At 44.8% G+C, this 25,206-nt stretch overlaps 1 protein-coding gene across 1 annotated transcript; it reads left to right on the plus strand.

Annotated features, from left to right (window-relative positions):
- The first annotated feature begins 162 nt into the window (after nucleotides 1-162).
- Nucleotides 163-23,252, plus strand: CRISPLD2 (cysteine rich secretory protein LCCL domain containing 2). Its single transcript, XM_008925107.2, has 14 exons — nucleotides 163-512; nucleotides 5,841-5,959; nucleotides 8,056-8,188; nucleotides 8,284-8,399; nucleotides 9,730-9,830; nucleotides 11,011-11,169; nucleotides 12,452-12,512; nucleotides 13,126-13,192; nucleotides 14,110-14,240; nucleotides 14,405-14,448; nucleotides 15,385-15,457; nucleotides 16,144-16,219; nucleotides 20,917-21,050; nucleotides 23,042-23,252. Exons 1-14 carry the CDS (start codon nucleotides 270-272, stop codon nucleotides 23,094-23,096), a joined length of 1,512 nt encoding a protein of 503 aa, XP_008923355.1. The 5' UTR covers nucleotides 163-269; the 3' UTR covers nucleotides 23,097-23,252.
- The last annotated feature ends 1,954 nt before the right edge of the window (nucleotides 23,253-25,206 follow it).

A 25,206-nucleotide genomic window follows, 5' to 3' on the forward strand; every position in this document is an offset into this window, starting at 1 on the left:
TAACAAACTGAGTCCCCATCACTCAGGGTGTTGTTCAGGTCTTCCTGTCGTTGGGGTGAATGGGAATTGTAGGTATCACTTATTTCCAAGCACAAATGTGATCTGTGAGGCCTCATTGTTGGGTGATATATGCACTGAGAGCTTCTCTGGCACTGCCTTCACTGCCTGTTTCTCCCCAGATTCCAGATCTGTGTTGAACCATAGGAGTCCCAACAAGAAAACCTACTGTCACCTTCATCTTTGCTTCTACGGGCTGTAAAGGAGGAAGCATGAATCCTGCCCTGCCTTGGATCATTCCTCTTGGATGTGTACTGCTCCTGACAATGACAGCTGAATGCTTTATCTTGCCCAACTCGAGTCACCTGGAGAGCATCCTGAGTAAATATCGGGATGGGGAAGCTCACTCCAGATCCAAGAGAGCCATTTTATTCTCAGACAGACAGGAGATCCTGATGCTCCACAATAAACTGAGAGGTCAAGTTTACCCAGTGGCCTCTAATATGGAATACATGGTGAGTCCAGTGCCTGATACCTCACTTTGTTGCTACTTTTTGTATTTCCTAACTGTATTTTAATTTTCCTTGAGGTGCGGGAGGTGCAGCAAATTTCCTCTGAAGTAAGTTTTTCTCAAGAGGTTTCCTGAAGCAATTTCATTCCAGAGTGAACGATGCTTTAGATCACTGGACTGTTTTGGTTGGAAAGGGCTGCTAATGGGTCATCGAGTCCATCCACTGCATAGTTTCAGGACTGGTTCCATTATTCATAAATGAGGTCTGGCCCAGCCCTGGATGCATCTCTGGTGATGGCAATTCCACAGCCTGCCTCAGCAGGTTCTTCCATTACCTTAATGTCATAAAAGCATCAAATTTTCCCTAGTGTTTAACCCATGTTCTCCCTGTGAAAGGTTTCAGGCTGTTTGGAGTGTTTTGGGACACCACAGTCTGCTCAGAGGATCTTCTGATGGTCTTTGGGTTGCCATCAGCTACCACCCAGCGCTGGAGGTGGCATCTGTCCTCTTGTCATACACTGATCACCAGAGCTTATCCACGTGAGCCAAACATCCAGGATGCTGCTGGGAATCTGCTCTGGGCCACAGAGAAACAGGGCTTGAGAAATGTGGCTCCACTTGCAAAGAATTTGAATCACTGGAAAAAGCTGGAAGGACTTTGGGAGTTTATGGGTGGATGGGTCAGTGCTATTGGCTTTTTGTAGTTCAGGAAACCAAAATAAAAGTTTGGTCAATGTATTCTCCCACTTCAGAGGGAGAACTTAAAGGTTTGAGAATGAAATATGCCTTTGCCATCAACAATTCCCATGAATAGCTTTTTTTCACTTGATGCCAGAGACCCTCCTTTGAGCTATTTTTGCTGTGCCATCAAAATATTACAGGGCCACAAAATGATGTAGGCAAATAATTATTTTTTGTGTGCCTTTTCCCAGTGTGCAAATATAGTTCTGACCAAGGCTAGTCTGACTTCAACTGTGCACTTCTGCTGACAGATCCGGTGATTAATGATTTGTTAAGACCGTTTTTAAAAGGGTAAAAGAAAAGTACACTTGAATGTCATATAAAATTGTTTGCCAGCTGTGCTGAAATGAGGGCTAGAAATGGAAAATCTTGCCTTTTGTGACTCTAAGGAGAAGAAAAAGAGAAGGGAGGGCAGAGGACATTGAGGAAGGACAACTGTCCGTGGGTTGGTCCCCACCAGCACTCACCCTGCCGGTCTCCTGCAGTGCTTTTGTCAGGCATCGCGTGCCTTTCTAAGAACCAGTGATTGTATCTCTTCTTCAGCGGCTCTCACGTTATCCTGCAGGGAAGTACTGCCAGAAGAGGCAACTTGATTGACTTCCAGAGGGTAAACACAGAGCATGAGCAAGCCCAGTGTGTTTGGGTTGGCTCTGGGGATGGCAGAGTGCTGCGGACTGTCCACTGCCCGGCTGCTGTTTGCGCTCGCAGCGCGGTTACACTTCTCTGTTTGCCTTTGCTCAGGGAGCTTTTCTAGTGGTTTTTATGGCTGATTGAGGGCAAATGAAAGGGCCTTATGTGCTGTGAAGAAAGGAGCTGAGTATAAGATGGTGCTGCTTGGAAGGGCCATAATCAGCCTTTCATGTGTTCGTGTTTACCCAGGATGACTTGGAAATGCCAGGTATAAGCTGAACAGGAATTTCTCTTTAATCCTATGTCCTGCATAGGACATTTCTCATTTGGACTCCTTTAAGAGGATGGTCTGTCTTTAGTACCACAGATAAACTTTTCTCTCTTTCCCTTTGGTGCCCATGTGGAGTGTCACCAGCGACGTGCTTATTTGGGGATAAGAAGGTAGAGCATGTTCTTGCCCGTCCATCTCCAAACACTGCCTTGTGAAAGTCCTTTCTCCCAGCTCCATATCTGACACATTTAAGTGATCTAAAATGGCAATGGGGGCAAAAGTATTCCAGGAAACGGACATATTTAACTACTACAGGATGAACTTAAGTTGTTGGATATTGTTGATAAGAATCCAATACCAAACTGGGTCCTATGACTTATCTGGAGATGAAAAGAATTATATACATATGGGATAAAGGTGAAGCAGACTGAAAAAATGAAGAAAGATACAGTTTAGCTGCTGAGTTTGTGTAATTAATTGAAAGTTGGCACAGGTATTCAGTGTTAATGGAAAATGAGTGAGCAGTGCACAACTTCCTGATGAAGCTGGGCCAGTACAGAATTACCTTAACCCCTCTAAAAAATCTATGATCGACACTTCCACTGCGTGTTTGGACTTTGTAACAGCAGTGGATGGGTGCCAAGACCAAAACAAACCCCTTGTTAATAGGCCCAGAGTAAAAAGAACATAATGGACCCAGAGTAAAAAAAGGACATAATAGATCCTAAGGCATTGTGACCTTTTAATATGGCTTAGTCAGATGGCTTTCAGCAGTGATGAAAGACAGAAATCTTTCCTCTTGTGGCGGCCTCAGAGACAGCTGGAGAAAGCAAAATTGTTCTCAGTGCAGATTGCTGGAAGGAAAATAGTTTGTTTTCATGTATAAGGTATGCATCCTTCCTCCCAACTGTAGGGTGCTGACTTTCCCTGTCAGGATGGGATAGTATTTCTGTGGGGGTTAGCAAAGCACATCCAGGGCTCTGCCAGGACATGTCAGCCCTGAAGTTTCATGGCACTTTTAAAAGTAAGCTGCCAGTATTGCAGAAAGTCTAAGCTGGGGAGGATAATGAGTGAGTAACCTGATCACTGGAATTCAGATGTCTGGAGTTAGGTTTACAAAGTCCTGAGACTGAGTAAGTAGACTTTTTGTGGGATGTGTTCTTACTAAATCTGAACCTACAAGTTGTAGCATAACATGTGTATGCCATGCATATATTTTATATATATAATATATACTGTACTTTAAAAAGCCATTATGAATTTTCAGGAGTGAAAAAGACAGTCCATGTGCTAAATCACTTGGAATTGCACATACCCAAAGGATTCTCAGCCTCTGCTTGTGAAGGAAACTGAGCACAGGCTCATTGCCCCTCTGGCTGCAGTAATCTTCCTAGATACTGCTTTGAATATTGGCATAAAGAATTCTTGCAAGTATAGCTGGGAAAGTCTGAAATCTCTTTCCCCCCCCATACTTATTGCTCTGAAATAATTCCAGCGTCCTGACCGCACTCGCGTCTGAGAGGCAAGAGGCAAATAACTGCTCTGATTTAAATGGGATGGCTTTGTAATCTGAGCCTGCAGAAATGAACTTCTCTGCTCATCCAGAACAAAGCTGTGCAAAGACAGAGCTCGTTCCCAATTACCTGTTGAGTGTCTTTTGTCCGAGCTCATTTATTTTATCCGTAGGCATCAAAGGGAGACAGGACGCAAATGTTGGCATTAATTTCCTTTTAAATGGCCTATTGCTCACGATGTCTCTGCATTAAATTAGGAGATTTGGAGCATCTCCGCCTCTGAGGCTGCAGGGAATGATGCTGTGCTAGAAAGCCTGGGGAACTCACAGCGCAGAACGTCTTGGGAGAGTGTCTGTGGCTTTTGTGTTGGATGGGAAGGCGGGTTGTGGCTGGTCACTGCCGAGCGCAGAAAGTGGGAGACCACAAAAAGCTGTGTGTCTGGGCACAGCTGCAACAGTCTGCTGGGATGGAGGTTTGGGAATGTGTGTGGTGGGTCCAATCCCATCACCTTCAAGGAGCTGGAGGGCTGCGACGGAAAATGGTTTCATTCCCTGGGTCAGAGCTGTGTCCACATGGGGTTTTGCAGATTGACGTGGATTTGTTTGGTCACTGGTCAGCCCAAAGCCAGGCTGAAGAGCCCAGGGCAGCTCTGGGATGTTGTTGGAATCTGGGTTGCTGAGTGTGTTTAATGATAAGCTCTGGGAGGCCTGGGCTGTGAGCTCAGTGAGATGAGCTCATGTTTTCTTTACACAGATAGTGTGGACACACCAAGTTCCAGGAGACATTGTGTTTTCCTCTCGTCTTATCCAAGGATGCACAGTCCTTCCCCATCCCAGCTATAACTGCCTGACACTGTGTCCAGATACTCACTCAGAACGAACACTTGATGGTTTTTAAATGTGTTTGGGAGCCTGAATGCCCTCCAGCCCTCCAAAAAGGCTCTGACAAGTCCTTTGATATGTTTGAGATCAGAAGTTGCTTTTTTCTGGAGAAGACAGGACTTGGAAAGAGCAGCTGGTTGTGATGGTAAATGTCCAAAAGGACAATCTTGTGCTGGCACGTGAATGGGCTGGAGACACATTACAAGACCTCTCGTCTCTTTGGTTTTATTTGTAGGAATGTGCGGTAATATTTTAATCCCAATGAATTATCCTCTGAGGGCTGTTCTGAATAGAGCAGCTGTCAGTAATTACACAATGAATTCAGGGCACTGGCTGCTGGGCCCAGCAAGTCTGGCCTTTAGAACAAATACACTCCTGGGCAGCGGAGCCAGCAGAGCTGCTTTCCTGTTTGCCTTTGTGTCATGTTTGAGCGCTGCTTTGGCTTCCAGCTGGGTGATATTCCATGAGGAGTGATCTCACACTAACGTCCTTCCCTCAGTGGGAACAGAAATGGGATTTGTCACTTCCAACCTCATGCCTTTGAGTGAGAGTGAGATTAGCTGGGACTTTGCCTGCTCTGATGCATTTGGCTGGATCCACTGGTGGACTCTGCAGTTAGTCTGGAAAGAGATGGGGAGATGGGACTGGGAGACTCAGACCCACACTTCTTGATTAAGAACTTGGACCAAAAATCTCCAGCTATGTGGTAGCAGAGGGCAGGAATACATCCACTGTTGGAATTGTCCTTGATAGGAAAGCCTGGAGATATCCCGACAGTAAGGACAATGATGGAAAATCAACATCAAAGCACTGACTGCACATTAGAACTCTTGCAGGTCTCAGAAATAGGTGTCATGAGCAAGTCCTGGGACCTCCAACCTTGACTTTTAATTTTTTTAATTTTTTTTTTTTAAACATATTAGAAAAAAAAACCCTGGCAAGAATATCTGGTGTTTTAGGGTGGATAGTCTGGATGGCTTCCTGAGCTCTTCCCAGGTGTTTGTGTGTTTTCTGCTGACCTGTGTAAAGCATCTCCCAAGAAGCATGGCATCATCCAGGCCAAACTACAGACTCTTTAGTGCCCTGGACTTTCATGACAATGGAACATCTTGAGAAATGTGGTTTTAGGTTGGGGCACACCACTGAACTGTGCTGGCTCCACCAGGACAGGCCGGACATGTACACGTGAACTGTAATTTAACCTTTCTCCAGTAACTGCTGTTGGTTTCATCTCTTGATCTAATAAGTCTGAGATGAAAAAATGACCTGTTGCTTTCTCTCCCCATGCCCTGAAGACCTGGGATGATGAGCTGGAAAGATCAGCCCAGGCCTGGGCTCAGCAGTGCATCTGGGACCACGGGCCCAGTGACCTCATCAGGTCGATCGGGCAGAACTTGGCGGTTCACTGGGGCAGGTAAGAGCTGGGGGGCTACAGAATCACTGCAAAGAGCAATTTATGGGTCATCCTTTAGAGACAGTTGGAAAAGCTTGCTTTGGTGCTTGACAGAGCACTGGGGAAAGGGAAGAAAAGCTGAGGATCATTAATTGTGACTGCTCTGGTGGAACAGTTATCCCAGTAACACCTGCAGCCACCACAGTTCCCAGTGAACCAGCACTGATTTGGGCTCCTCCAGCCATCTGTATCTCTGGGTAACACAGCTGTAACCTGCTTAAGGTCACTCCTACTCCTTAAGGAGATCAGAAGTCTTAACCCTTGCTCCTAAATCTGCTGTTTCAGGGAAGGGTTCTGGCATCGTGTAGAGAACCAGGGGAAAGCTGAAGTTTCTCAGGAGCCATGTCTGGATTCAACTGCTAGTTATGAATTTAATGATCTCTTGCTGTATTTTTAACAAATATTTATCCAGCTTCTAATTTCTCTTCCCTGAGAACACTTTGCAGATTTTATTTTTCAACTTTCTGGGGCAAGTTTTTAAACCAGAGTTGTTAACCCAGTTAGGAAAGCTGGTGTTAAGGCTTCCAAATGGATTTTCCTCTCCATCTCAAGGTGAAATTTCTTTATTGTTAAACCCCTGTTGTTAAGCCTTTTATAGGTTAAACCTGCTTTGCACAGCAAACATCTTCTACTTGTTCAGGAGCCCTGAGGGATTTCCACCCATTTCCTGGGTGGAAATGCAGTTATGACTGTTGTAAATCAGGTAGAACTTGGTGGAAAGCAATGGAAATTTGCTGGTGTGAAATTAGCCTGATAGAAAAGTTGGGCTCGTTTTTGTTGGCAGAATTAACTAATGATTGGAAAGTAGAGTGGTTAATCCATTGGAAACAAAGTCAAAGATCGTGCTGTTCTTGGCTCTCCTACAAGTGTTCAAGATGGCCATGGGTTCCTGATGGAGGTAGATCCAATCTTGCTCCCTTTGCAGCCACTGAGAGGAAAGAGAAATCAGATTTATCTCAGCTTTTTCAGGAACGGGCCATAACTTGATTGCCTCAATTTCCTCTCCTGTAAAGTAGGACTCGGAAAGTATTCGCCTCATGACATCATGAGATGGATGTTTTCAAAATACTTCTAATGAATGATTTTTAATGAAAAGTTGGCTGAAAGAGTGAGCTCCAGTTGGTAATGATATCATTTGGAATTCTGGCAGCTTGCTCCATGTGAGCTGTTGAAAGCAATAAAAAGCAGTGGCTTTGGTGCAGTTTGCAGATCGCTCTGTTTGCTCTGCGTATGTAGCGTGTAAAATACATATTTCTACAGGTAATTTTGACACCATTTGTGCTCCCCAGACAGCACAAGCAGCATCAGCGCTGCCCCAGGCTGTGGTACCTGGGGCACAGGTTACACAAAGTACATGGGGGGCTCGGTGCAGGGGGAAATTCCTGCAATAAAAGGTTGGATAGTGGTGCAGTGCTCCAGCTGCTCTTCACCAGCTCATGGTGGGATGTGAGTGTGGAAAAGCCCACTCACTTTCAAAGGTCTTACAGTATTAGCTCCGGGGGTACTTCCAGATTTAGCAAATTGCCTGGTGGTAAAATAGGTACACGATGGCTTTTGGTTTAAGATGTTTGGCAAACCCTCACTTCTGTTTACTTTCAAAATACAACTTTCCGCCAAACTAGAAGTTATTTTGTAGTTGTGTGGAAAAGTGAGAAGGGCATTTCAGGGCAGTGGCACTTGAGGATCGTGTCAAACCTATAAATAATACAGAGTCAGGTCAGGCTGTGAATGTAAGGGAAAAATCATAGAAACACAAAACAGTTTGGGTTGGAAGGGACCTAAAAGATCACCCAGTTCCAGCTATGCTGTCATGGTCAGGGACACCTTCCATGAGACCAGCTTGCTCCAAGCCCCATCCAACACGGGCTTGAACGCTTCCAGGGATGAGGCAGCTTCTCTGGGCAACCTGTGCCAGGGCCTCACCACCCTCACAGGGAGGAATTTCTTCCCAATATCTAATCTTAACCATCATCATTAACATTGTCAATGAGATTTTTTTTAATTCCAAAATTTCTACCAGAACATCATGATTCAAACTGCCTTTTTTTCTCCTTCAGGTATCGATCCCCAGCTTTCCACGTCCAGTCTTGGTATGATGAAGTCAAAGATTACACATTCCCTCATCCTCATGAGTGCAACCCGTGGTGCCCAGACAAGTGCACAGGCTCTATGTGCACACACTACACCCAGGTAGAGGACACCATTGTACCCAAACTCTCCACATGTCCCAGCTGTGCCTGGATTGGGGTGATTTCCTTATTTTTCAATAACTATTGCCCTTGCAGATAGTCTGGGCCACGACCAACAAGATTGGCTGTGCTGTCAACGTCTGCAAGCAGATGAATGTCTGGGGAGAAATCTGGCAGAACGCTGTCTACCTGGTCTGCAACTACTCCCCCAAGTAAGGCAGAGCAGCTGGGCTCTCTCCAGCTCTCCCAAACCTGGCAGGTTGCTTAACTAGCCCAGGATCTGGGGAAGAGATTTCAGGCAGTCTAGACTGGTGGTTGTGGCTTTAAATTTTCTCTTTAGGCAGCAGCACAGGGCTGGTTCAAAACTACTGAGCACTGCCTGGAAAACTGAATGAGGGGCCTGGGCCAGGCTGGAGCTTTGATGTTCCTGCCACGGGAAGGGAAGGAGGAGCAGGAGGTGGCCAGGATGGAGCTGGCGTGTGCTGCTGAGCAAGGCTTGCTCTCTGCTGTCAGAGGGTGGGAGGGGATGGGGTGGTGGTGAATGCCAAAAAAACCCTGAAATAACTGCATCAGTGAAAATCTCCCTAGCTCGATGGTTTGCTTAAATTGCAAAATGAAAATTACATTTCTTGCCTACTACAACCAGGAGAAGTTTCCTACCTGGCAATGGCACTTAATATTTTCTGGTTTAATGGCTAATAGCAGAAACATTCCCACTCCAAGCCCTTGGCAATTTAAAACTTCAAAACAAAATGAAATAGGGAAGCCACTTATATGCAAATGGAGCGGCTTGGACAGCATCTGACTTCTGGGGATCATAGTGCAGAATAATGCAAAGGAAAAAGGTGTGTGGATATAGAGCTGTCATGACCCAGGCAGAGCTCTCTGGGTGTGTTGTCTAAGCCCCTCTCCCCAGGTTAGATACTCATTTTGCTCATGGTTTGGAGGGGTTTAACAACCTGCTCCTCATACGGGATCACAGCATCTCCTGCACAGCTCCCACAGCAGGCTGGGCCATTTGCACGTCATCCATTGAGGGCTGCTGGATGGAAAAATACTCTGTTCCTGCAGTTTCTGCTTAATCTTTTCTCTCTGGCATCGGTGCACATTGTCCTCATCTAGCCTTATAGGTGGAGACAGCTGAAAGAGCAATAACCCAGGAGTTCGTAGCCGTGGGCTTAACTCCGGCTCCTTCAACCTCCTCAGCCCCTAAAGTTTGCAGGACAAAGTGCCAAAATGAGCTTTTATTTTGAGTAGTTTTTTGAGAAAAATGCAGTAATCCACTGATTTATTTCTGTTTACATAAGATCCCAGTGTTTATATTGGAAGTTAATATAACAGTGATACTGCATGCGATTTATTTATGTCAAAAACTAAAAATGTCATTTTGGAGGTGACATGAGGAAGAACATTTTTTTTCCTACAAAGCTTTCCTGGGCTGGTTGTTTAGTCTTTGTTCAGTTGCTTTGGGCCAGGTGATGTTTCTGGTCTTGGGTGAGTGTTTGGGTGTCTGATGGGTGCACGTTTCTCCTGTGCTTGCAGGGGCAACTGGATCGGAGAAGCTCCGTACAAGACCGGCCGTCCCTGCTCCGAGTGCCCCCCGAGCTATGGAGGAGGCTGCCAGAACAACCTCTGCTACAAAGGTACGTGGTGAGGGGCTTGGGGCACCCTCTGGGATAGGGAAAATTGCTGAGCAAGGATGTGGAAATTTCTAATTAGAAGCAGCCACAGCGTTGTGCACCTTTTAATTAGCCATCCTTAAATATTTCGACATCACGACACGTGGGAAATCGTCAGCCACTGCTGGAGCTGAAAACCTCTGAACTGCTTAAAATCTGGAGCTCGGATTCAGCATGTTTTCCTGGGGAAAATGAAAGAGCTGGAGCAGGGAGAAGCAGCTCTGAGCTTCCAGAGGTTTGGCTCGGGAGCTCCAGCGGGATTTTGAGCACTGGCAGGAGCGATCCCGTCCTTGTGGGGTTTGTTTGGGAAGGGAATGTTCTCCAGTGCTTCCCAGAGGTGACGTGGGTGGGCAGAGCTTGGCCGCCTGCCCTGCTCCTTCGGGGGCCAGGGATGGAGCCTTTTCCTCCCTCCCTACCTTGGTTTTCATGGCTGTAAGATGAATGCAGCGATTCCTGTCTCTCAGAGGAGAGAAGGGGATCCTGGATGGCTTTTCCTCACCTGTGGAAAGAGAGGTCAGGAGAGTAAAACACATTATTAATGTGAGCCCTCCAGTATAGCAGTGCTGTCCCTCAGCATGCAGGAGCTCCTGGGGTCGTTTTTCTCCTCCCACATGTTTGGCTTCAGAGAGAACTGGGCTCCTGGAAAGAGGCAGGTTCCCTGGAGACTTGCCCAAAACAGAGGCTTATTTTGCTGCAACCTGGCATTTCTCATTTTTCCCCTTGTGGGGTTTGGGGGAGGACCCCGGGGTGCAGGGGGGCTGCAGTGGGGAGAGGGGAGGGGGTGCCCTGTTGGAATATGTGCTCTTCAACTTATTTGGGTTTTCCCTCAGAGGGAAGAGCTCTGTGGGAAACAGGAGCAGCAATATCAGCACTTTCTTTTCACTAATTAGTGGAGATCCTTTCAAATCTTTACTGTAAGATGCTATAAATGCTGTTCGTGCCCAGAGGAGCGGGAGAGGAGCAACCTCCCCTCACATTCCCTGGGAATAGCTCTGTGCTGCATCTAATGGGCATTTTTGATCTTCCAGCTGTTTTAAAGCAGATCCTTGTCAAACTAAATCACCTCCCTCAAAACATGAACCTGCCTGATTTCCCCACCCCTGTGAACACACTGTAATTATTTTTAACCCTCTCTTCTAACCAGATTACCGTTATCAAGATCCCATCATAGGTGAGACAGATGAGACCAATGAAGTGGAGATTCCACAGGTGGCAGAGCAAAAGCCAGTGAGGTTCTACCCTCCGGAAAGCAAGCCCAGCAAATCTATCAAGCCCAAGAAAATCATCCCAGAGTCCTACATGAGTAAGACAACCTCTCTCTTTTTCAGCTTCTCTGAGTTTTTAAGTACCTCAATGGCAAAAAGGGTGGAAAGTGATGAGGAGGCTCAGGGAAAAAAAAACCTGGGGGGATGTTTGAGTGGAGGGGGAGTTAATCTGTGTGAAAATTCACTGCTGCTTGTAGCAGAAACCTGCTGGAAGTGGTGAGCAAAGCTTTCAAAAGCAGCACGTTCCTTCTGCACATCAATCTGCAACAGGTATTTGTTTAAGCCATTTCATAGAATCACAGACTGGTTTGGATTGGAAGGGACCTTAAACCTCATCCTGTATCCTGTTCCACCCCCTGCCATGGGCAGGGACACCTTCCACTAGCCCAGGTTGCTCCAAGCCCCGTCCAACTTGGCCTTGGACACTTCCAGGGATGGGGCAGCCACAGCTTCTCTGGGCAACCTGTGCCAGGGCCTCACCCCCTCACAGCCAAGAATTCCTTCCCAATATCCCATCTAACCCTGCCCTGTGGCAGTGGGAAGCCATTCCCCCTTGTCCTGTCCCTCCAGGCCCTTGTCCAGAGTGCCTCTCCAGCTCTTTTGGAGCCCTTTAGGCACTGGAAGGGGCTCTGAGGTCTCTGTGGAGCCTTCTCTTCTCCAGGTGAACACTCCCAGCTCTCCCAGCCTGTCTCCACAGCAGAGATGCCCCAGCACTTGGAACATCTCTGTGGCATCCCCATGACTCACTCCAGCAGGTCCACGTCCTCCTTATCTCAATAAAATACCAATGTACCAAAGGTCCCCCCATCAGCAATCAATTTAGAAAATACAGGGTTTATTTCCCATTTAAAACACTCTGCACTCAGCCGTTCCCCTCTTTGCAGCTTTTCTGGGCTTTATAGTTTGTTTCCTCTTTATTTTTTGCTTGGGAAGATTTCTGAAGTCATTTATGGAGCTACTTCCTCAGTTGTTTTCTAACTGTTGTTAATTAAAAGACTTATTGAGCAAACAAGGTGAGGCAAGCCAACACATCCTTTTCAAGTTTATCTACTGAAATCTGGAGAGTCTGTAATTAAATGGAGACCTCGGGCTGTAAATCAAAGCCTTCAGCTGTCAGATGCTTCTTCCTTACTAATATTCCAGAGACACCTGTCTCAAGTGAAGAGCTAAAGAGGCACGAATTGCTCCAGGATGGATAAAATAAGATTTTATCTTGCTGCACCAAAGACCTCCAGGAAAGACATGTGGAGGTTGTTCAGGAGCAGGCTGAGCTCTTTCCTTTTAAAATATTTATTTTTTTGTTTATTTATTTCTCCCCAGCACAAGTCATTACCTGTGAAACCAAGATGAGAGACAAATGCAGAGGCTCAACATGCAACAGGTAGTGTTTTATTGCTATTTCTTGGAGCGCTGTGGGAAAAAGTAATCTAAATATTGCTCAGTTGTTGCAAGCATAGGATAGGCTGTACTGCTTATTTTTTTGTGGCTAAACAAACCAAACAAAATCCCAACAAAACCCAGCGAAAAACATCCCCTAAATTTCTCCTCATGCAAGCCTTCAGCCAAGCCTGGCAATAAGGTGCTTTGGTTTATTTTATTCAGCCGTGATGACCCAGAGTTTCAGGTGGCCAAAATAATTCAGTAAATTTTGGCAGAGTCATTTTTCGAGCGTTTTTCATGCATTCCACTGCTGTCCAAGCCAGACCAATAATTCATGGCTTGTCCCCTCCCAGCCAGTCAAGAACTTCTGGTTAAGGTTTCTGCAAAGAACAGGACAGTTTATCACTTGGAGAAAAACCAAATCCACAGAATCTAAATATTGGGTCGGGCTGTTAAGGAGGGTGGAGAAACTCTTTTAAAAAGTAGCTATTTTGCAATCTTGTTTTTAAAATGGAAGAGTTACGTGAAATGAATGGAATGACTATTAAGTGGAGTCAAAGTCTGTTTTTCTTGAATTGTTTTTTGCCACCCTCAAAGATATATATCTTCACCAGGTATTTGTGCCCAGCTGGCTGCTTGTACAGTAAGGGAAAGATCTTTGGAACATTTTATTATGAAAGTGTAAGTACCTTTTAATAGCTCATGGATGTAACTTGTGGGGAGTTAGTGGTAATAACAGAAATGGGAAATGCCAACCATTCTAGTGTAATTTGGCTTTTCATATTCTCCCCTTGTGGTGCTGTAAAATGGTGCTAATAAAGATTATCTGTATTTTCCTCATCTTAGTAATGAAATAAAAAGGAGTCTGGGAAAGCAAAGTGATTCCAGAGGTGATTTTATCATGAGTTGTCCTTAATGTGGACACCCATGGAAAGTGAGGGATGGGGATCAATAGGGAGCTCTTATAAAGAGCTGTTCATTGGTGTGGGCAGCTTTTTATGAAAAACACTGTTAAATGCTGCAACTAAATAATATTTGGGGCTGATTTGCTGGATCTTGAGTTAGCAAGATAATTTATAAAGCATGGCACCGTTTTCCCATCAAAAATACTTTTGGGGTGAATAAAGGTTGAAGATAAAAGTTTTTTTGTGTAAAATCTGGTTTTCTTTCCCCATTCCAACTGCTGGTGTGTGACTGCATCACCCCTGCAACTTCTGTGATTGCAGACAGCCATCCCCTCCAAGTGGTGTCAGCAGAAATATTTTGGGTTGGAATATTTTGTCGAGAACTGGAAATATTTCAGACTGGTCGTTCACTTCCAACGCTGCTTTTCTTCTAAATTGTGTTTAAATGTATGGTTTTGTTATTTTAAAAAAAAAAAAAAAAGCCATTCAACCAAGCAGCGCTTAAAATAATAGTAGTAATAAAAGAATAAGGCTGTGCTGGGACAGTAAGATTTAACAACCAGATTCCAAAGGAGTGTACTCAGCTTATTTTCCACTTGGTGCTTTGGTGGTGGTGGTTTAATTTCTCCTTCGTTTTTCGCCCAGTGGTTGGGCAGATTTATTTCACACACTATTTCTTTGTGCTCTTGTCAGTCATCAAGCATTTGTCGTGCTGCCATCCATTATGGCATCCTGGATAACGAAGGAGGGCTGGTGGATATCACAAGGAAGGGGAGAACACCTGCTTTTGTGAAGTCCACCAGGAACGGCGTGGAGTCTTTTAGGTACTGCCTTCACCAAAAAGTTTGGTGTTTGCTTTAAACGCCAAATGTATTTGAGTTCCAAATTATGTTGAATTCTCTTTGCTACCCATAAGTAGGCTTAGTGACCCAAGTCATTCTGCTATGCTCGTTTTTTAACTGTATTATTTTCTTTGCTTGTTTTGCAGGAAAAGTAAACCTTCAAACGCGTTCATGGTTTCCAAAGTCACAAGTAAGTTTCAAAAGTTGAGGGGAAAAAATATTGTTGCTGAAGTTTGGTGGGATATTTGAAAACATCACTCTTTTCAGTGCTCTTTTTCTTTTCGAGTGGTTGTGTTGAATGGTTCTGTACCACAGCCAAACCCTAGAGTGGTGATCTAGGATGAGCTGGAACCCTGGAGTGATTGCCCACCCACTGTGGGCAGCACCAGCAGCTCATTTTTTCTGTGGATATTTCAGAGAAAGGTACAGAAAATTGTGATAATGGGCCATTTCCAGCAGCATCTCCTGGTGATGGATCATGGTGGGGTCGAAACTTGAGCTGCAGTGTCACAAACTGATAGCAAAGGGATGGAAGATGAGCCATCCATGTATGAAAACCTCAGTCTAGTGTGAACACTTCCAAAGCTGAAAAAAAACCCAGTGGCTAATGTCCTAGTGCAATATTGTAATGGAACATGTAATACATGTGAAATTAGTTTCTAACAGTGAGTCATCATGTTTGTGATGACCATATAAATAAATACTGGGGAGTTCTACTTTTTAAACAATTCCCACTTTCTGAATATCTTTGAAAAATTCCTCCTACACAGAATCATCACTTTGAATAGATCCACCTGAGCCATTTTCAGGGAGAACTGTAGGGGTCAGGTTATTATATTTCCACACCTGCAGCTGTAGCAAAAACACATGTTGTGGATCAGCTGCTTTTCCCTTTTGAAAGCTGTGACTTTTTCAAGGCCACACTGTACTATGGTGCCAGGATTCCTGCTGGAGAGCTGGTCAACCCTCTCCTGGGCTTTTGCTGCTGGTGTGGGAATGAGCAGTTTTCCCCTTGGTGCCCTCAGCTGGGTCTCACCAGATGTGTTGTGCGACTGTGACGTGTGTTTTCTGCAGCTGCTTGAGCTTTTAGGTCTAATAATTTGCCTCTCCCTGTTTCTCCTGGCAGCACAGACACTGGATTGTTACACCACGGTAGCTGAGTTGTGCCACTTCAAAAAGCCAGCAAGCCACTGCCCCAGGTAACACAAAACCATCTGGGCTCAGCCTAAACCCGCCCTGCGCCAAAGAGGGGCAGCTTAACAGGGGGTGCTGAGCTCCCTGAATCCAAGGGGTGGTGGGAGTAGAGCTGATTTTCCTGGATGAACTGGAGGAGGGGGTTGGGAATGGTGTGTTTCCTCCTTCCACCCTGCTTTTCTTGCCATCACAACCGAAAACTCGTTATGTTTTCGGATCACTTCACTAACATGTAAGTCAGGCTATGGGATCCCCCCTGCACACCTCAGTGTATGAGTGTGCAACTTCACTCTCTGCCTTTAGTCTCTTGCATTTGCTATTTTTGGGATGTGGTTTTTCTTTCTACTCTAAAACATGGAAGAATGTTCTAGAAAGCTGCTCTTTGCAGGTGTAGGTTGGGGCAGGGCAGGGGAGCACAAACATGCAAAGACTTACATGCACAGCACCGTGCAAAAATGCAGGTGCTCCCCTTTGAAAAGGTCATAAAAGACCAATCCCTTTTTTACTGGTCTAAATCCCTCTATTTGCAGTTCTGCAGCAACAACCAAATGTCATCTGAGGGGAAAAAATAATTAAATTCACTGTTGCCACCTGCAGACCAGATGCAGGCACTTGAAATGTCCCAGGAATGCAGCTCGCTTTCCTGTTCAGCCTCGATAGGGAGAATAAATATGAATAACTTGTTTTCTAGGATTTATTGTCCAGCCCACTGTAAGGACGAGCCGTCGTACTGGGCACCCGTGTTTGGCACCAACGTTTATGCAGATGTGAGTATGATCCTTCCCCTCTGACCCTGTGTGTGGTGACATCTGTGTCACAGAGCTGGGGTCATGCTCTGGGATTTAGGGAAAAAAGGCCAAACTCTCTGTGATCGTTGTGGAGATGGGTAAATGGGGGTGAAGGCTGGGGTCAACAAGCTTGTGCAGCCCTTCTGCTCTCCAACATCAACTTATTCTTAAGGATTTGAATATGCCTCTTAATAACTCCATGACTTATGGTCAACAGGCTTGGGGAGACCTTCTACCCTTCGACACCAACTTACTCTGAAAAACTTGGGCATGTCATTTAACCATTCCCTGCCTTATGGGCTCTGGCTGTGAAGTCATGACAGCACTTGTCCACCTTTGCAAAGCACTTTGGGACCCACAGCTGTGCACCAAAGGGCTTTTATTATATACTATCACACTATAGAGTTGGCAAAACCAGGCTTTCTTTCCCCGCCCCTGTCCACTTTTTGAGAGCTGAACAGCATTTCTGACAGAGCTCAGAGCAGTGGAAAGAAGGCATGTGATCTGCTTTTATGGGTTTGTTTTTCTAAACTCTGGTCCTGGGGATGAGCAGAGGCTTGATGCTAAAACTAGGCAAAGAGGCAATTTCTTGAAATCTCTTAATATGAGGCCTCTAAAAACTGGGTCTCAATGTTTTTCCATTTGTGAGTGCCTGGTTGTTATGTTTTTCTCCTCCTTTTTCTTTTTGCTATTGGATATTGTGTCCAGAAATTCCAGCTCCCTGGCAGCTCTGTGCCCTGTAGGAACATGTATTTTCAAAGCCCTGGGGGGAAGCAATCAGCAGCTTGTGGACCCCCAGCTTGGGGTCACCTTGGAGCTTTGCAGACTCCTGAGAAAAACCACCCTGCAGAAATCATACACTAATTTGGGGAAGCAATTTTAAAAGCAATTTTTTCAAAAAAACCACTATTTTATTTTTTTTTTATTTTGCCTGAGACCCATTTTTTAAAGGTAGAGCTGCACAAACAGGTTGTCCTGGACTGGCTCACAGGCAAATCCACCAGGCAGCTGCTGCCCTGCAGTACCTGCCTCCCTGTGTGCTCCCACCTGCAGGAAATGGGAAATAGTTTTCTCTTTTTTACTGAGGACAAAACTACCTCAGATTACCCCTGAATTACAAGGGTATTAGGGGAGGAGCAGCAGCCCAGGCTGGCATTGCACTGACGCAAAAGGATTAGTGTCCTTTAATGAACCACGAGCTCCATTTCCTATCGTCCCTCCTGGGTATTGTTTCATAAATGGGGGCATGGATGGTGATTTGGGAGAAGACCAAAAAAATAATAGTAATAAAAAAGTATTTGGTCACTTCCTAGAGGGTTTGGTGAACCTTTTTCTGGACTACTGGACTAACAGGGTGATGTGGGGGTGCTAAGAAAGCATTGAGGTGGTCACGAGGGTGTGAGGTTGGCAGAAAAGCAGGGGAAACCAGCTGGGAAAAAGAGCCTGAGGTGGCTCTGAGTGGGGCTGCAGAGGGAGAGGTGTTGGTGCTGGGAATGCTTAGGCTGGGAAACTCAGAAGAGAGACACCACGCCAGGCAGGAAGAATTTGGGGAAAGGGTTTCCCAGGGAACAGGGGCTGTGCAGGATGCTCTCCAGCAGGAGATGCTGGGAGTTAACCCAAGCCCACTGCTGAGGAACAACTAAAGCAGGCAATAAGCTGGATGAGACAAGTGCTGGTTCTGGGAAGGGCTCTGGGAAGCCAACTTCATGTCTAGTGTGGTGCTTTCATGACCCTGGGGGTACTTGTCCTCCAACTCTGTCTTATTTAATAAGTTATCTAAAAGAAAATGGAGCATTTGGCCCCATTTCCAGTCTGCAGTCCCTGCAAGGTGCCTTCTGGTCTTTTAGCACCTACTCTAATACATCAGTTCACTAAATACTCAGGTTGATAATCAATCTGAGCTGTGGTAACACAAATGCTTGGCTGGTCCATGGAACAACAGGGTTCACTGTGCTTTTGGCCTAAGACAGTGTTCACATTTACATGGTCCCTGGAAGATATATAAAATTTGTTTTGCCATGAAGAAAAAAGCTGTGACATGAGGAATTGATGGCTTTTATGGATAATTCTGATTTTTATTCAGGGGGCATAGGAGACCCTATCTTGGTTTGTGTAAAGGGACTTTTACCCAGTCTAAAAGCATTCTGATTGAGTTTTTGGTTTACTTATCAGTATAAAAATCTCTTGGATTGTGAGTTTATACATGGGTGCTTCTGATGGCTCAAAATATAGAGAGATATTGGCAACCTTTGCTTTAAAAACAGTGCAGGGAATTGTTCATGGGGAAATTAAACTGTGGAAGAGGGACATAGAGGAGACTTAAATTTTGGGTTTAGTGAACAAAATGCAAGAAATATGCAATGGTAAAAGTGGACAGGCCTGGTTCTGGGGTGATCACAGAGTCATGGAATGGTTTGGGTTGGAAAGGACCCAGTGTTTCAAGCCCCTGTCATGAGCAGGGACACCCTTCCACTAGACCAGGTTGCTCCAAGCCCCATCCAACCTGGCCTTGATGCTGGAGCTGTGTGAACACCCACGGATCCTTCTGAAAGTTGTAAGAGAGTTTTTGGGTTTCATGAGATGCTGTGATTTGTCACTCTGCCTGGCTCCTGGTGTGCCATAGGCCTGAAGGGAAACCCATCCCCATCCCTGCCCAGGATGGGCATGGGAGCCAGGAAAGAACAATTCTCTGCTTTTGAGATAAGGCCTTTTATCCACAGTTATGCAGCAATTGGTCGGAGGAGGATGGATCCTCAGGTGTTTGGCACCAGAGCAAACCAAGTTGGGAGGCTCAGCTCTCAGGAGATACAAACTCAATGATTAAATCAGTCACACTGATGAGGAAATTCTGGGTGATTGAGCTCATAGTCATAGAATACTGTTAATGGCCCACTATAAGGTGCACTGTGATTTTATGGTGGGTGCTCTGGTGTCCGCTTTGTCAGGAAGTGCTCTCAGAGCATCCCGAGGGGCTTCACTATGGAAAGTCATTGTGTTGTCCATACAGCTGTTGTACTCCTAAATTTGGGTAGGAAGGCCTTATTCTTGTGATATCTCATCTTCCAAAAGCTCTGCAATCAATTCATCAAAGCACAGCCCGGCCTGGGATACGAGAGGGCTCTAATCCAAGGTTTGGGGTAAGGCAATAAAAAGTCTGCTGGTCAAAGCTTTGAGTAAGCAGCAGAACAGCAAGTCCTGGAAAAAAACACAGGAATGCTTTGAACATTGTTTAGGATGTCTCCCAGTGGAGAAGGTTGCAAATTGATTCAGGACAGTTTAATTTTTATGAGCCAGTTTTAGATTTAACAGATTTCCCATCGCATTCTAGGGCGGATTCGCTGCGTATCTTCCAAACACAGTGTTCCCTTGCTCCTCTGACCATATATAGAAACAAAATACCAAACTGGCACTCAAAACTCAGAGAGCTGCCAAGAGATAGGCCATCCAAAGTGAAAAATATATAGGGGACGAGGCAAAGCTGCCATATATGGCTGTGAGAATGAAACAGCACAGTCTGTATTGTACATACAGTTTGCCCCTGGCACCGTTTTTGTGGTACTTGGATTTTTAGCCATCAGGGAGGGTCTGGGGTTGGGATTTTCACCTGCTGCAGTCCCCTGTGTGAAGCTGGTTTTTGCTTTGTGTTATTCCAGCTTGCTCTATGTAAATCCTCTAGAGCTGATGACCAAGTTTATACTGTGCCTTTGCCTTCTCTGCTTTTGCTCTCTTTTTCTGGATGCTTTGGGAGCTTAGTCATCAGTTGTTAGTGTTTTGTGTTCCTCCAGCTCTTCTGACTCTGCACATCTTGGAGAGGAAGGGAATGATGTGCAGTAGAGAAGCTTTAGCCTTTCCAGAAGTGTTAATCTCCCTCCACACTGGATTTTGTCTTACAGGGTAATGCCTATCCAAAAGCTACACCACTCAATGGGTGCAGTCCTTCTGTTTTTCCTAGAAAGAAGGACTTGAACTCTCCTGGATAATTAGTGGTCATTTACCTTAATTCAGGAAAAGAGTTTCTTTTTCAAGCAGCTGTGTGAATAAACTTTGCTGAGGTGGCTGCTCTCTAGCAAAGAGTTTCACCGCAGCGGTTTCTCTGGTGCAGACCCAAGAGGCCCTGGCTGGAAAGTTGTCCTCAATTCAGCTTTGGCCCTGGATAAGAAGAAGAAGTGTGGATTTAGATTGGATATTAGGAAGAAATTCCTCCCTGTGAGGGTGGGGAGGCCCTGGCACAGGTTGCCCAGAGAAGCTGTGGCTGCCCCTGGATCCCTGGAAGTGTCCAAGGCCAGGTTGGACGGAGCTTGGAGCAACCTGGGATAATGGAAGGTGTCCCTGCCCATGGCAGGGGGTGGAATGATCTTTAAGGTCCCTTCCAACCCAAACCATGCTGTGATTCTGTGATAGTCTCCCAGGTGCAGCTCCACCTCAGACAGGACTGATGGAAAGATTGCTTGTCCTCTGCAGTGACGGTGGATCTTCTTACAACCAGGGCTTAGGAAGTACCTGCAAAACCTGCTCCATGACATCTTTTATCCCTAGTTGGTCCAAAAGAGGGACAGAATTGTTTCATAACTGTTTCTTTTTTATTCCCTGGTTTCCCTTGGTGTTTATGGAGATAGTAAATGTCCATACAGAAAATATGGACAGCGTGTAAGTCAAAATAATTAAATATTTTTCAGAGCTCCAGTATCTGCAAAACTGCAGTGCATGCAGGAGTCATTTCAGATGAAAGAGGTGGCTTTGTGGACGTGATGCCTGTAGAAAAGAAGAAGAGTTACGTTGGCTCCTTAAAGAACGGCGTCCAGTCAGAGAGGTGGGATTTTTTTTTTCACTTTGTACTTTCCTCTTATTTTCTGTGGCATGTTAAAGTCAGCAGATATCAGCTAGGAAGGCTGGTGGATTGGAAATACGTGACTTAAAAGTGTCACTGTGGATTTGGAGCCCCAAACAAATAGAGCATGTTGTCCTGCTCTTACCTTCCCTGAGTGAGGAGCTGCCCTCGGATCCGTGTGAAAGATGGAGATATGGTTAAGCCTTGTTTGATTTTCTTACAGTACAAAGTCCACATTAATACATTTTGCTGTGCCTTTGACACATTAAAAGATAGGCACAGGTATTTCTTCAGCTTTCAACCTGGGTCAGGTTTTCAGGCTTATAATTGGAATTTTCATTCAATTCTGGGATGGGGGGATGCATTTGTATATGTTAACTCATGTCCTCTGTCCTCTTTGAAAGAAACATGAATAAAGTAATGCTTTCAGAGGTGATCAAACACTTCTCGAAGATGGATTTGCCATCCTTGTAATTTTTTGTAGTTTCTTTTGGGTCAACCTTGCTGGTTTCAGTGACCAGTTGCAAATCACTTCCAAAATCCTGCACCTCCTGATGATCAAGTCACAGCTCATTCGGTCCTTTCTAATTTGAAACTTCTGTTTCAACTTGTGATGCATTTTTTTTTTGGTCAGATATTGGTGTGATGGTACTAACTTCTCAAAGCTATTCCTGCAAGTATAGAATTTCCAACTATTTTGGGGGTTTTTGGTCACTATTAACTTTGCCTGCTCTGTGCAGTTCCAATTTTTTTAAACACCATAAGAAATCCTATCAAATTTGCTGGTTTTATTGTACTAATGGATATCCCAGAATGCTGTGAAGCATCTCAGGAAATAAAAATAGACTAAGACAAGAAATATTTAGGTGTTAAACATGTTTTTTTTTTAGTATAGATCTATCAGGGTCAGCATTTTGCAGTTCTGTGATTTGCAATTCAGTATATTGGATTTAGGTGAAAAACCTCCTGTTCCTGTGAGGTGTTTGGTTTTTTTTTAAATTTTATTTCTGTCTTGCACACACTTACATTTTATACTAACAGATAACTTTTTACTTGGATGGCAAACTGTGCCCTAGCTAAGAATAAATCCCACCACAAGCAGGGATATGTAATATGAGCAGCCAGTGCTGATCTGGGAGGTGAGGGAAACCAAAGACATTCTCGCAGCAGAGATGACCAGGAAGATTTGGAAAGTGTTATTTACACTCAGCAATAAGGAACAGCTTCATGCTGTGAGATCCACTAGACTGGGAGATAGCTTTTCAAAGATTAAGGTGAAAACTTTACCCTTTAGGACACTGGAAGACACACCCATACAGGTATGGGAAAAATTACTTCTAGGATTTACGGAGTCTTTATCCTTGTTGGAATGTTTATTTTGCAGGAATATGGAATTTTGTCTTTTTCCTGGGGTTTTTCAGCCCAGCAGGGCTGAAGAAATAGGACTTGGGAATAGAAACACCCTCTTGCCCCCGTGCACACAATGACACTGAATTGGAGTGGCTGGAGACACTTCTGCAGATTGAAAATAAATATCCATATTTATTGTCATTTAACTTGAGCTGATCTGGCTACTCCCCTTGTCAGCACCAGGAGACAGGCCAGACAGGCTCTGGAAACCTGCCAGCCTATTTGACCAGGGTTTTTTTTGGAAAACATATTCCTCTTCATGCCTGAATCTCTGCATAAGGGAGCACAATGTTCCTTGGATAAAAGCTAGGGCTGTAAGAGAGGCTGTCACCTTCTAGCTCCTTTTGTTGGCATTAGCACTATAGATTTGGATTGAAAACATAAACCAAAGGTGAAATCATGGATTTGTACCTCTTCTTTATCATCTTTTATCTTTCCCCTGCTCCTGGTAGGAGTGAGATAGGAGAAATTTGGAGTTGCCTCTGGGTCGATCGCACTTTGGGTCTTGCAGTGTATTCATTTAGTTCATTCTATGTGGTTTTTTTTTTTTTCTTTTCCTCCAGCTTGAAGAATCCTTCAGATGGCAATGCCTTCCGAATTTTTGCTGTGAAGCAGTAAATTCCCAGGGAAGGTGCAGGTTTCTTTGGGAGAGCGCTCTGTCGACCTCCGGAGACGCGAAAGCTCCTCTGACGGCATCAGCTCTGACCGTACCCTCCTTGCCGATCTCCTTCAGGGAATTCCAAAAGAAAAGGGACACGTTAAAAAAAAAAAAAAGAAAAAGACAAAAAAAAAAAAGACCCCAGGTTCTGACTCAGCTGTTCTGACTCAGCTGTTCTGACTCAGCTGTTCTGACTCAGCTGTTTGCATCTCATCACACCCGTGCAGCGTTGTATCTTTTCGTCTCGTGTTTTTGTTTCTCTAGGGGCATTCAGCAACGACAAACTGTTCTAACTTCCAATTTACGAGAGGTGTGCTACACAGAACGGCGGTGGCTCAAGGGACAGCAGGTGTAGGGATCTCAGCCTGGCCCTGGATGGCATTTTTAGGGTGTGAAGCATCTACTGTGGCGGGTGTGAGGATGTGCACGGCCGAGCAGACTCGGAAGTGAGCGATTGTCCAGGCGCTGGACACTTTGAAACTGGTTTAAAAGTTGCATTGTCTGGGGAGAAGATGGGCTTTGAGAGAGTGGTTTTGTGTGGTTTCTGTGCAAAAGAAGTGCTAATTTGGTCTTTTCCCAATGAGGGGGCATGCACCAGCACTGCTGTGTAAGGCTGCTGGGGCATCACGTTGAGTGATGGTGTCACGTTTGGGGAGAGGACGTTCTTGGCAGCCAGACATCGAGGTTTTTGGGGACTGGAGTGGGGTGTAAAATGGTGGCAGAGAACCTTGCTGCAGAAAACGAGGCCACCAGGCAATCAAAAAAGCAGGTTTAGTGTTTGCTGGTCAAACACTCACAGGTATTTTGCAAGCCTGGCAACTTATGAGAAGTCAGTGAATCGGAGCTCCTGTGCTGGCACATCTCATCCTATATTCCATGCCATTTCAAGTACAGTTAAATGCAGTGTATTGTTTTATACAGCAGTGCTGGTTGTTTTATCTGTAGTAGTTACATAGTGATAAGATTAATCTTATTTCTGCTAGGAATGGTTGCATCCATAGGAAGCATGTTCACTTTCCCTTTGTGAAGCTCCTTGTGGTGTGTGCAGTTCTGAGACTTCAAAGTTATGGCATAAATTGGGGTAGATTAATTTTTCCTGTCCAATTTGTGAGGCCAACAGATCCCCACTGCCAGTGTAAATGCTGTACCCAGAAGCATTGGATATCCAGGATGGTTGGTTTTGCAAAACTCATAGGTGTTTTAATTATGTTATTTTGTATTTTGATAATTATGTCTTGACCTGCACCCAAATGCATTTCAAAGCCAGGAGAAGGGCCTACCATCACCTGCTCTTTTAAGGCAGAAGAGTATTCTCTGCTTTATATTGGAAATGAATTTTTAGAGTTGGTCTAAACACAAATCTGGTGGTGTTTTGGTGTATACACGTAACTTCATTAGTCATGAGAAGACAATTTCAATGGTAGTTCTTCCATTCTTGTATATGCAGAGTCCTTCTATGCAATAACTGCATGATAATATTATGTAACAAAGGAGGAAATATTTCTCTCTGTTTGGCAGATGACTCATAGCTGCTCTTATGCTCTATGTTTGGGTTAATCCAGACAGATATAAGAGCCATCTCTTCAAGCTATTTCAAAACACAGTCCAAAAACATTTATATGATTAAGCACTTCTTTAATTCTGTAAACACCATGATATCAGCAAGGAAATGACATTTAAATGGCATTTATCACTCAGTTTGTCTCACCATTGGGTATTATTTCTCTGTAAAATCTGATTTTGGAAAGAGACCTTTTGCAAAACATGAAATTGGAGCTTCTTTGCATCGTCTCCAAAAGTACTGCACAGAAAACCTACCTTTGGGGTGGATAGAGAGAAGTGACTCTTTGTGTCGTCTTTTTTTTATGTAGTATCGTCCTCCAAGATGTACAGTATTCACTTAAGATAGGAAAACTGTATTTTTTTTTCTTGCTAGGTAAATTGATGTTAAAAACAGCTGGAAAGTATCTTAGAAAAGCTGCTGGTTGGAAGCGTTTGAGATGTTGGCAGTGAGATAAAGCTTCCCTGTTTCTGCCCGCTGTGAATAACTGGGATATACATGGTCTGGTT

The sequence above is a fragment of the Manacus vitellinus genome, unplaced genomic scaffold (assembly GCF_001715985.3).
Source record: "Manacus vitellinus isolate BGI_N305 unplaced genomic scaffold, ASM171598v3 scaffold_10_pilon, whole genome shotgun sequence".
In the NCBI taxonomy this organism is placed as follows: Eukaryota; Metazoa; Chordata; class Aves; order Passeriformes; family Pipridae; genus Manacus; species Manacus vitellinus.